Here is a 13,552-nt window from a genome sequence, read left to right as displayed (position 1 = left end):
ATAGAAACAAAAGGAACATTACCAAACTCATTCTATGAACCTACAATAACCTTGATACCTAAACCACACAGGAGGACCCTGGATAAGATATAATTTCTCACTCAGAAAGACAAAGGGGACAAACATCGGAAGAGGGAGAAAACAGGGAACAGGACAGGAGCCTACCGTAGAGGTCCTCTGAAACACTCTACCCTGCAGGGTATAAAATCAGATGCTGAGACTCATAACCAAACATTGGGCAGAGTGTAGGGAATCTTATGAAAAAAGGGGGAAATAGTAAGACCTGGAGGGGACAGGAGCTCCACAAAGAGAGCAAAAGAACCAAAAAATCTGGGCACAGCAGTCGCTTCTGACACTGATAGTCTAACCAAGGACCATGCATGGAGATAACCTAGAACCCCAGCACAGATATAGCCCATGGCAGCTCACTGTCCAAATGGGGTTCCCTAGTAATGAGAACAGGGACTGTCTCTGACATGAACTCAGTGGCTGGCTCTTTGATCACTTCTCCCTGAGGGGGGAGCAGCCTTACCAGTCCACAGAGGAGGACACTGCAGCCAGTCCTGATGGGACCTGATAGGGTAGGTTCAGAGGGAAGGCTAGGAGAACCTTCCCTATCAGTGGACTTGGAGAGGGCATAGGAGGAGCTGAGGAAGGGATAGTAGGATTGGGAGGGGATCAGGGAGGGGGCTACAGCTGGACTACAAAGTGAATAAACTGTAATTAATAAAAAAAATTAAAAATGAAAATAAAAATATGATCTGGCAAACACACTACTGGGTATCTGTCTAAGGGAAATGAGATCAGTATGTTGTAGAAACAGCTCATCTGGTTCCTTTTTTTCCCACAACACCATGCACAATAGCCCAGAAATGGAACCAACCTAGTTGTCCATTAACGAACAGATATATACAACGTGGTACATGTCTACAAAGGAACACTATTCAGGCTATCAAAAAGAAGAACAGAATACCCAAAATACCGTCATTTGTTTCAACACAGAGGGAACTGGAGATAAGTATGCCAAGTGAAATAAGCCAGGCACCAATGTCATGATCTCACTCGTACATGGGATTTTGGAAAGCCGGTCTCATGAAAGTTGACAGTAGAAGAATTATTTCGTATGGCTGGAGAAAGTGATGAATCAGGAGGGGGAAAACTTGAGCCATGGCTTTTAAGTTATGCCTAGAGAAGAGCAAGCTGCTCTAGTATACATGAAACATGACTAGAGTTAACAATAATATACAGTCCATCTTAAAAAATGGAAGAAATGATTTTGCAAGTTCTCACTATAAAAAAGTGCTAAATGTCTGAATACTTCAATGTGTTATTTAAATATTAGACAGTATATGTGTGTATCAAATCATCACATGGTACCCTGTAAACATGTGTAACTTTTCTGTTTTTATTTCTCAGCTAAAAATAAAGTTCACAAAGAGATAAAAATAAGAAAAAAATTCTGATGGTGAAAAAAGTGAAGATTGCCAGTGAACCAATGAAATGTGGTTAACATGATTTCTCAATTAGGAAAATGAAATCAATATCACAATAAAAATTATTTTATATCCAATTAATGTGGAGATTATCTCTATCTCTATATCTATATATCTATATATATAATAAAGGAGTGGTTGAGAGAGATGGCTTAGTAATTAAAGCACTTGATGGATAAACAAGATGACCACAGCTCAGCTCCTTAGAAGCCATGTAAATGCTGGGTGGGCATGGTGGCCCTCTGGTAAGTCCAGCCTCAGACGATGGACATAAGTGAACTCCAGACCAAACTGGCTAGTGAGACTGGCCAGACTGGTGAGCTCTGGGTTTAAAAAAAATTAGCTTCTTCATATAATGGAGAAGAGAAATCAATAAAAAGAATCCTGATTCCAATCTTGGGCCTCCACACACACATCCCCACATGCAAAAATACATACATATATTCATGCAACACACACACACACACACACAGATAAGGAACAAAGACCGACAATAGAAATATCAGGTTGTAGAAAGGGTGTTCTCATGCACTGTTGGTTCAGAATAAATTGACGCAGTTACGTTGGAAAATATTCTGATAGTTCTTGTAAAGGTGAAACAGAGAGAGCTGGGGCATTAGCCTGGCTGGTATTACAATATCTGTGAGGTCCCAGCACCTCAATGAAAAGCAAGATTCAAGCCCAGCCAACCTAGTGGTGCATCCCTGTCATCCCAGTACTTGAGAAGTGAAGATAAGAGAATCCAGATCTACAAGTACAAGCATGTGTACCCAAATTTGAATTTTCAAAACAGCACTGTTCATGATTCATCTACTTGTGAATGGAAGACTAATATGTGGCATCTACATAAGAGAATTATTGAAATATTTGATTTTTATGTATATGTATGTTTATGCGTCTGTATGAGCCTATGCCAGAGCCTGTAATAACATAAGAGAGCATTGGGGGCCCTGGAGCTAGAGTTACAGGTATATGTGACCCTTCTGATATGGGAGCCGGGAAGCAAATTCAGATCCTCTGCGACAGCAATACAAATGCACTTTAAGCCCTGGAAAGTCTCTCCAGTTCCCTGTGTATAGGTTTTTAAATGATATGATGATAATTTTATAGTATGTTGAAAGATTTCAAACATGCCAACGTTAGAGAAATGAAAATTAAACCTATATTGAGATTCCATTCAATTCCACAAAGAAAATAACAAATGCTGATGTTTGCAGGAAAATGGATACAACTGGAGATAATCATATTGATGAATTAAGCCATTCTCAGAAAGACAAATTGCATTTCTTCCCTCATTGGGTTTTTCAAATGTTATATAGATATATCAAATTGTGTATATGTACATAAAAGTAAAAGTGAAACAATCTAAGGACATATAGGGGCCTAACAGGAGGAGAGGACTGAGAAAAGGGAGGTTAGAAGGTACGGAGGGACATGCCTAACATGCGATATATACTTTATAAAAACTAAAAAAAAAAAAAAAAAGTATGGCTAGGGACTGGAGAGATGGTTCAGAAGTTAAGAGAACTGGCTGCCTGTCCAAAGGTCCTGAGTTCAGTTCCCAGCAATCACATGGTGGCTCACAACCATCATGCAAGTGTACATGCAAATAGAGTATTCATATACATACATAAATAAATCTTACAAAATGCTGGCTAGGCTGTGGAGAAAGAGGAAACCTTACATACTGCTTGTGGGAATGGAAACTAGTGTAGCCACTATGGACAACAGTATGGTGGTTCCTCAAAAACCAACAATGGAGACGCAAAACTAAAAATAGAATATGACTCAGCTATACAACCCCGGGGAGTTACCCAAAGCAATCTAAGTACATAGACCATAGAGATACTTGCACATCCACGCTTATTCGCAACAGCCAGGAAATGGAGGTAACCTAGAGGTTCATTAACAAATGAATGGATAAAGAAAAAATGGTATATGTACATTCCCTTTGAGCAGTTAGTTGAACTGCTTGCATTAAAATGTCTATAGTAATATCCACTCTTTTTTAAAATATTTTTTTTCTTTTTAGAGCTTATGTATGATGAAGATGATGATGGTGTGTATGTGATGTGTATGCATGAATGAGTGAGGGTACACGGTCAGAGGACAACTTTTAGTAAGTCTGTTCTCCCCTTCCACTGTAGGGTTGGGATTCATGGATTGAGTGAAGTTTGTTAGGTCTGTGTAGGATGCACCACTGCCTTCTGAGCTATCTCACCAGCCCAACAAAATATTGTCAGTGCAATCTTATGTCTATGGTATCCTTGTTTTTTTCTTTTTGTTTGTTTGCTTTTCGTTGTGTATTTTGAGGAAGTACTAGAAAAAGAAATTAAAACCTCATGATTTTATTCTTCTTCATGGCTGAAAAATATTCCTGTGTGTATAAGTGCCACATTTTGGTCACCCATTCATCCACACTGATGGGCTTGACTTCACATCTTGGCTCTTGTGAATAGTACCAAGATAAACATGTGTGTGCAGGTGTCTTTTTTTGGGAGGGAGGTCCTTTTTATAATTTCTATTTTTTTATATTAATCACAGGTTATATACTTTGTGTACCAGCCATAGCCCCTTCCCTCATTCCCTCCCAATCTCACCCTCCCTCCCTCATCTCCTCCCTGCCCCTTTCCAAGTCTACTGATAGGGGAGGTCCTCCTCCCCTTCCATCTGACCCTAGTTTATCAGGTACGTTCAGGACTGGCTGCTCCTTCTTTGGAGCGGGAAGGAGGTCAAAGAGCCAGCCATTGAGTTCATGTCAGAAATAGTCCCTGTTCCCCTTACTAGAGAACCCACTTGGATAATGAGCTACCATGGGCTACATCCGAGCAGGGGTTCTAGGTTATATCCATACATGGTCCTTGGTTGGAGAAACAGTCTCATAAAAGACCCTTGTGCCCTGATATATTTGGTCCTCGTGGAGCTCCTGTCCTCTCCAGGTCATACTAACTCTCCCTTCTTTTGTGTGATTACCTGCACTCTGCCGAAGGTTTGGTTATGAGTCTCAGCATCTGCTTTTATACACTGCTAGGTAGAGTCTTTCAGAGGTCCTTTATGGTAAGCTGTTACTTGTTTTCTTCTACATCCAATGTCCATCCCATTTGTCTTTCTAAGTGAGGATTGATCATCTTACCCCAGGTCCTCTTTTTTATTTATCTTCTTTACGTATACAGATTTTAGAATGTTTATCCTATCTTTAGGTCTAGTATCCACTTATATGTGAGTATATACTATGTGTGTCTTTCTGCTCCTGAGATACCTCACTCAGGATGATCTTTTCTAGATCCCACCATTTGCTGTGCAGGTGTCTTTATTGTATACTGACCTTGATTTTTTTGAGTAGAGAGTCAAAGGGGGATGTTTTTCAAAAACTGTCATTTTGAATTTAGTTTTTAAAGGACCTTTCATACAGATTTCCATAGTTCAAATGTTTGCCACATCTGAGGGTTGGCATCAACTAATTTTCTAGCCTGGCTCTGAGATTTCAAATATAGGACACTTCAAGAGCTTTTGTCTTAAGCTGTGTCCAGAATCCATGTATTTTGTGAATCCAATCTGTGAAGTAAAGGCAACCAGAGCTAATGTGAGCTGACACTATTATTGTCCTACCAAAGCTTCTCACATATGATTCCAGTGGTCAGACTTCATCTTCCAGCCTTTACTCCATTTCTGACCCAGGGTAATTATTTTGTGAATGCACCAAAATGGGTATTCAGCACATAAGGAAAAGTTGAAAAGATCTGTCACTCATCTAGCCTTGTAAAAGGCCTATTTTTTCCCTTGAGGTATGTGTGTGTGTGCACATGGGCATTTCGGTGTACATGCGAGTGTACATGTTGGAACCATAGATCCATGTGTTACATGCCTTCCCGGGTCACTCTCTGCCTTATAATTCACTGTTCTCCTGAACTAGCTAGCGAGTGAGCTCCAGGTTTCTGCCAGCTCTGGGGTTACAGACAGGCACGTCCATTCCTGACCTGCTTTTGTTTACATGGGTCTTAGAGATCCCAACTCAGGTATTCATAATTGTGTGGGAAACGTTTCGCCCACTAAACCACCTTTTCAGCCCTGTAAAGACTTACTCTGATGGGAGATACCATTCAGTTCTTTTTCTTTTTCTTTTCTTTTACAAACATAAAACAAATCTTATTCACTCAAATTATTAAATGATCTGCCACACAGATCACAGCAAGTGTTAGGTTCCTTACCATCGTCTGTTGCTTACTTATTTGACTTTCTGAGACTTGTATCCACCAGCCCCCAAGCAGTAGCACAGTTTGGAGGAAACATTAATTAAGTGGACAGTGGGAGAAAATATAAAGGATAAGTGAAAAAACAACTGGGGGTAACTTGATAACAACCTGTCAAAGAATGAGACTACTTCCATATCTCTCACCTGGAACAAAAAGAAATTTAAAAATTGACCAAAACTTCAGTGTAAGACTGGAAACTCTGAAACTGTTAGGAGGAAACACTGAAAAATAAGCAAGCACTTTCTATGAAGTACTCACATATGCCAGGAAATTAAGCAAGAAGTGGCATGTGCAATTACAGAGATATTTTTTTGTTGTTGTTTATTTTTCTTTGTTTTTAAAGCAAGCAGCCTTCTACACTGCAAAAGAAAAGGAAAAAAACAAAAAAACGGAACAAAGAGTCGCCTACAGAATGGGAGAGAAATCTTCTCCAGAATGTCAAATAAATGTTTCCTAAAAGCTCTAAAAGTGCGGTTGTTCAGGAGCCACCGTAACATTCGTATCTTTTCTTTTTTGTTGTTTTCTTTCAGATATGGGTCAGTATCGTTCTCTGGTATTCCACTTGCTGCTTGGTGTCTGCTTGTCTACCATATAGTTGACCTCCATGCTGGCCTGGCTAAAATGACAACCTCTCTGTTATTTCTCGTCTCTTTGTCTATCCTCTCCTCTCTCTCTCTCTCTCTCTCTCTCTCTCTCTCTCTCTCTTCTCTCTCTCTCTCAACTTCCTCCTCCCTGCAGCCAGTGAGATTTACAGCTTGCCTGCCCTGTGATTTTTCTTTTTAAGTCTAAGAAGATTTTCTTCAAGCTTCAAAAAATAAAAACTCATTAAACTTAACCAATGAAGACATAACAAAATAAATAAATGGACACATTATCCAAGTAAACACTTTCCAAAAGGAGAAGCACAATATTGAAAATTTAAAGGGAAAAATCAATATTTGGCCACCAGAGAGGTGAAAATCAAAACTGTATTGGGATTTCCATGTCACCCTGACTCAGATGGTTCTCATCAAGAAAGCAATAATTGAGCTGGGCTGTGGTGGCACACGCTTTTAATCACAGCACTCAGGAGTCAGAGGCAGGTAGGGTCTCTGTGAGTTTGAGACCAGCCTGGTCTATAGAGCAAGTTCTAGGGAAGGCAGGGCTACATTGAGAAACTTTGTCTTGAAAAATCAAGAGGGAGGGAGGGATACAGAACAACAACTAATGCTAGCATATATAGGAAATGGCTGGAACAATCAAGTCATGGAACAATGAACTCAGTCTTAGCTTATAGGACAGAGATGATCAAGAGTTGACCTGGAGACCTTGGATTCCCAGAAGAAGTCCTCCTGAGTAAGGTTTTCACTGCAGAACAGTTGAGCTGGGGTACAGTCAGGACATTACCTGTGCTGGGTGAGCACACTGACAGCTGAAGGATGATTTGCACAGTAAGCCAGGTACATCGATTTAAAATGAGGCATGAGGTTCAGTAGGCAGCCTCCTACTTTGTGCTGGTTTTCTGGAAACCTGAAAGGAAAACATATCAGGCAGAGCATATAACAGAAGGTAAAGTGATTTGTAATTGAGCCCAGAAGCAGGTAAATCTTTTGATGTCTGTAATGGGATTAATTTATTTTCTGGGACAATGTGTTGAAACTATAGCATATACATAAATATAAAGTGCACTTGTGCCTGGTCTAACCTCATAATCCCAATAGGTGAGAGGTGGAAGCAAGAACATCAGAAGTTCAAGGTCAGCTTCTACTATATAACAATAAATCTGTTGCATTAGTGGATGATGAAGCCATGGAACAATGAACTCAGTCTTAGCCTATAGAACAGAGATGACCTGGAGACCTTGGATTCTGAGAAGAAGTCCTCTTGAGCAAGTTCAAAGCCAAACTGGTCTATGTGATACACTGTCTCAAAAATCAATTAATCATTAAGTGTAGAAGGAAACAGCAAAGTCACTGCCTCACTTACTTTGAACATTCTTCCAGGGCTTGGCAGAGTGTCTGTTGAAATGTGCATACTTCTTCAAAGTTTCCCAATAAACATGTAAACTCCGCAGAACTCAGGCTGATTTAATAATAAAAAAAGGACATAAAGTTCCAGTTAATAGAATGGAAGATGAGTCAGGTATCTAGTTGGAGTCCAGTTAGCTGATAGCTTGCTGATATCTGGCAAGAGTGAGAGAAGGCAAAATGCTGGTGTTTTACCTTCTGCTTTTTCAACTTAAAACCACTCTAATGTCTCTAGCACCCTTGTTTAGCCTCCTTCCTTGGTTCATCTTTTCTAAAATAATAATGATCCTAAAGAAAGTTGCTGGTCATCAGGGCCAGTTAGGCATTTGGTTAAGACACAAAGAAAAACACATGCCTAATATGAAAGTATAAAAATAGATGAAAATACCTGATTGGGAATAAGTTAAAATCTGTGGCATTATCTCCTCTACAGAAAAATGGGGAAGTGATTCAAAAGTATGTTCAACAAGTACAGTGGAGAAAGGGTAGCAAAAAGGGTAGGGAAAAGGTAGCTTTCTCTGACATGAAAATGTTCAAATAACAACTAAAAACATTCTTTATAAAACAGAATAAAAGGGAGAAAATAGAACTTGATTTTGTTATTGTTATTTGTGGGATGGAAAGGAGTCAAATAGAGGCAAACTGAATGTTTTATGCAGGGCCTCTACTGAGGAATGTTCCCTTCATTTTATCCTTCTAAACAGCAAGTAGCACTAAGAACGGGAGGCAACCCTTATGCGAATTATGAAGACATGGAACAGTCATGCAAACACTTTTCAAGTACAGGCTTCCGTTACTCCGTGAGCTATGTGCCATGGCTCTCTCCACTTTACAGGTGACAAAACATAGGCACAGGAGAAGGTAGTAAGCAAATCATCCATCATCAAAATGTAATGATGATCAAAGAATGGTTATCCAAAGCATTCTAAGTCTAGAGACCACGCTCTTAAGTACTTTGGGAAAGACACTTGTCTGAAGAGTCACTTAAGAGGTAGATTCTCCTTCCTTTGGAATATATAATCCTGGAAGGTGGAGATATAGCTCAGAGGCTAAGAGCTCTAGCTGCTCTTGCTCAGGACCCATGTTCATTCAGTTCCTACTACCCACATTGGGGCTGCTTACAACTGCCTGTAATTCAAGCTCCAGGGATCAGATGCCCTCTTCTGACTACTCCAAGCGCCTGTGCACATTGTAGCATACACTCACATAGATAAATATACATATACATAATTAAGAATTAAAAAAAGATAAATATGTTTTAAGAAATTAATTGTCAGCCCTAAATACATATGAGCAACAATAAATGGGTGCAAGGGACAGGGTGGCATCAGAAAGGAGAGAGGAATGAGTGAAAACACAGTACTCATGTAACAAACTGTTGCAGATATTAAAAAATTACATTTAAAATGCATATACAATCCTAAAACAGGTGTGGTAAGACACACCTGTAATCCTAGCACTTGAGAGGTGGATCTAGGAGGATCAAGTGTTTTAGCTTGAAGCTAGCCCTAAGCTACATGAGACAGGCTGTCTCAGAACACATTTTAAAAACATATACATCTCACATGTAATTCCTAGGGGCGATATTTGCAAAGGAGTTTTGCCGACTAACCCAAAAAGGGAAGATCCCAGTAAACATTCCCAGTAACCCTCAGAGCATGAAAGCTCCCCAATCGTCCCCTCTTCAGCTGCAAACTGGAAACTCCCATCTCTTGTTGTCTAAGAGGACCCTGGCCAGATTCTCTGTGTGCTTCTCTGTCATAGCCACAACAAGGAGGGTCTCTAAACTTTCTGTATCCTGCCTGGGGAGGTATCTAATCTTTTTGTTATCAGACAGTACACAGTCTGGCTTGTTCAAATCATTATGAGAGGACAGTCAGAATCAGTGGAAATCCCCTAACTCCAGTATGAGTAGCAAACTGAGGATGAGGACAGCTCTGACTTCAACTTTACACCTCCTACCCTTGTTTCGGGATTGCAAGTCATCATCTTCTGAATGTGAAATCTCCTTTCCAGGATGACCACCTCAGTGGTCTTCTTTTTTGCATGTCACAGCCGGAAAAGAGAAGGTACATTTCAGATAGTAAGTGGCAGGAGACATGGTAGAGCCAGTCTGGTCACTTGTCTGTGTGACAGGCAAAGCAGTGAACTTGTCCAGACTTTGCTTTCTTATCTACTCAACAGAGACTGTCAGTTCTCCCAGGAAACTAAAAATGGTGATATGCTGTATTTCCTATAGCACTCTAAGAACTGTGAGTAACATAACACTTCACATTTCACATAATAAAAGCCAAATGAAGGAATAGAAAACCCTTCCAAAGGAAAAATGCTTCCCATGGTGCCATGAGAACAGTTAAGTCAAAATTTAGCATGTCATTGTGCCTAACCAACAGAATTTGAGAAAAAAAAGGGAGAAAAACAGTTAACTACATTAAACTTATTTAAGCCTGAAGTTAGAGGTTAGACATACTTTTGCAAAAGTCAGCTTTTCCTAAAGTAAGAGGAGAGGATTTTTCTCTTCCACTGTATGAGCTAAAGTTTCTATTTCACTTACAGATCATGATCACTAGCAAAATTTCATCAATTCAAGTAACAAATAAGGGTAGTCATTATTTGTTAAATATGCTATCTCTATAAGCATAAAAAATAAATGGTCAATATTTTTAAAAATATTTAATACAAATATAATTATATCATCTCCTTCTTTCCCCCCCCTCCAACTTACCCCTTCTCACCTACTCCCCCATTTTTTTTTTTGATTAGTAGTGTTAACATATATGTTTCTTTCACAAAAACTCAGTGTTTAGCTCACACTTTAAAAAAAATCATTTCAGGTGTAGAACATTTTTGTACATTTTGCTTTCAGAAGTGCTTTTCCATTTCATTATCATTCACAAATGCCTGAACGAAATACTGGCTTGAATTGCCCTTCTAAACATTTGCAAAATGCCACACTCTTTCCCCTTTGGGAGCATGGTGCAAACAGACCTATTCCTTTACAGTGCACTGGAAATGTTGAAGCTAAAAGAGGGATCCCATAATCAACATGGACTTATATAGCAGGGCTCGTGAAAGGATCCTTTGGTTAATATTGCAGCCATGTCCAAAATAGCTAAGCAATGGGATCAACTCAAGTGCCCAACACTAGAGGAATGCATAGGGGATTTGCTATCTGTGTACAAGAAAATTTGTTTATTTATAAAGAAGAATGAAGATATGTGCAAGACAATGACTATAATTAGAAAAAAAAATCATGTTAAACAAAGCCAGCTTCAGGAAGGCGAATATCAGGTGTTTTGTGTGTGTGGTAAAAATAGAAGAAAAACTGTGTGGGGGAATGAGGGCAAGTAACAAGAGGGAGTAGAAAAAGAAAAATGAGGATAAGGGGGTGGGAAACTATGCTTAATACATAAAATATAAAATACTTGTATGAAAACTTTTTAGCTAAAAATATTTTTAAAGTAAATTTTATAGAAACAGAGGCTACAAGAGTGGTTACCAAAGCTTGGGAAGATAAAAAAGAAGGTGAGATGGAGAAAGGACAGCTAAGGAATATAGGAGTACAACTGGAAGTGTATACCATCTAAATATTCTACAGCACAGTAGGGTTTTTAGTGGTGCCAAAAAGTAATTGTATATTTCAAAACAGCTCACGGTTATTCCAATTACCCTGATCTGATCATTACACATTGTAGAGGTGTATTCAAATATCACATTCCATTCTTTAGGCATGTGCAATTGTTTAGTGGCAAGTGTTGAAGTTTTTTAATATAATGTACAAAAGAGGAAAAGGAAAAATATCCAATACACAAATTGTCACCAGCCAAATTTCGTATTAGCTATATTCCTTCCACAGAAAGCAAAGCCAAGCTCTCCAAAGGCAACATCTTGCATAATCACTGTGGCCTGACCATGTTCTTGGCAACCTGTGATCTGTGGAAATTCTTTTAAAGGGCAAAATAAATTATTCAGTGTAACACCTCCCAGTGCTGACATTATCTTGCTTTATTTCACTAAGGATTTAAAGAGTCTTACTTATTATTAGACTGCAAGGGTCTTAGATAAGTAACAAGAAGAGACTGGAGTTCTTTGGCATATTCTTTTTCAGTGTCCAAGATGTTCTGTAACACCTGTAGAGAAACAAGAATTAAGGTCTCATAACCATCAAGCAAGTCCAAGGTCAAAACAGAGCTTTATATATTTAAGTCAAATTCCTGGAAAAAGATGTTGCAGTTTACTTAGGATGGTGCTAGATGTAACACACACCAAAATGCAAATGTACTCTATTTCACACTAGAAAAATATTTTAATAATTATCTAACAGTTGTATCACATAACTCACATGCACATGATTATTATGAATTATCCACAACTGGAGGAGAGTTGCCACTTACATTGTGCTGGTCACATTTATGCTTTAAATAATTTGATCAAGGAAAAGGCTAGGTTAGCTAATAAAGACTCAGTATTCCCAGTTTATGAATAATAAAAGTATAAAACAGAGATTCAAAAGTAAGGCAATTCAAGGATAATTATGACACAAAACATCAAGAATTTGGTTGGTGTATTGTTTCTGATAAGATAAACTGATAGCATATAGTACATACTGAAGTGGGGCTAAAACTGGTCTTTCAGTAAAAACAAAGGCTTCTCTTATGAACACTTCAAATTAAAAAAGGAGACAGTACTATGAAGACTTTAATAATGAGAACAATTCACTAATTATCTGGTATTAATAACACAAAATCCTTTTTTTGTTCTTTCTTTGAGACAAAGTCTCACTCTAGTCCATAATGGCCTGGAACTCAGTATGTGGCCTAAATAGGCCTCAAACTTACAATAATAATCCGTTTGCTTCAGCATCTACAGTGCCAAAATTACATTGTCAATGTAAGACACTGTATCTAGCTAATAATAAAGTCTATAGACACAACAACCAGTGTATAACCCCACAAGTTGTCTTTTCCCACCAGTTCTAAGTTTATGTCCCACTTCTCAGCCTGTTCTGGAAGCAGGCACAACCTTCAATTCACGCAATTAAACATGACCAAGTTAATACTTTGCTATATATATTTTTCACATCTTCTAATTCACTGAACAAATATTCCCCATGCCAATGGCTATGCTGTTTACAGATAAAGAGCTTCCACCGTATCTGAAGATGGAGACATTAAGTAGGAACCTACAAGACAGAGAGAAACATGTGTGTCCAGGAGATGCACATTAGTCTACCAAAATGGCTGAAACACACACCTGATACTGTGTGTTTGTGCTTTTCACATTATATGGGTTATAAAGGGCTTCAATTTCCACAGAATTCAGCTAATTCCTGATTGAAAATATTTTTAAAATGTAACCTGAACTGAATATATATTGACATTCCCCCTTGTCATTATTCCTTAACTAATATGAAATAACACAAGCCTCTAATCCCAGGTACCGTTGGGCTTGATGGCCACCAGGCAACTTAGTCAGATCCAGTCTCAACATAAAAAGTGGAAAAAAAAAGACTGAAGGTGTAGTTCACAGATAGAGCACTTGCCCTAGCATGTGTGTGGCCTTAGGTTCAGTCTCCAGAATCACAAGTGAAAGTATAACAACCATTAGCCCAGTGAGGGGGTGAGTGCTTTTAATCCCAGCAACCGGGAAAGGGAAGGGCAGGTTGATCTCTGAGAGTTGGAGACCAGCCTGGTGTACAAAATGAGACCAGAACAATGAAGGCTACACAAGAAAACCCTGTCTTGAAAAACCAAACACACACACACACACACACACACACACACACACACACACACACACA

General features: G+C 38.9%; 1 protein-coding gene across 2 annotated transcripts in view; it reads right to left on the bottom strand.

Moving 5' to 3' along the window:
- Positions 1-13,552, bottom strand: part of Arhgef6 (Rac/Cdc42 guanine nucleotide exchange factor 6) — a 127,315-nt gene that overhangs the window by 45,284 nt on the left and 68,479 nt on the right. For both annotated transcript variants that reach the window (XM_055599616.1, XM_055599615.1), the window contains 3 exons: positions 11,788-11,882; positions 7,712-7,807; positions 7,133-7,255 (listed from right to left, as the gene is read on the bottom strand). In XM_055599616.1, coding sequence (XP_055455591.1) covers positions 7,133-7,255; positions 7,712-7,807; positions 11,788-11,882 — 314 coding nt within the window. The remainder of the gene's footprint in view (positions 1-7,132; positions 7,256-7,711; positions 7,808-11,787; positions 11,883-13,552) is intronic.

Source organism: Psammomys obesus, unplaced genomic scaffold, assembly GCF_907164565.1.
Source record: "Psammomys obesus unplaced genomic scaffold, mPsaObe1.curated_primary_1811, whole genome shotgun sequence".
Taxonomy (NCBI): domain Eukaryota; kingdom Metazoa; phylum Chordata; class Mammalia; order Rodentia; family Muridae; genus Psammomys; species Psammomys obesus.
Note: the sequence above shows the minus strand (reverse complement) of the source record. Positions and strands in the feature narration are given on the sequence as shown.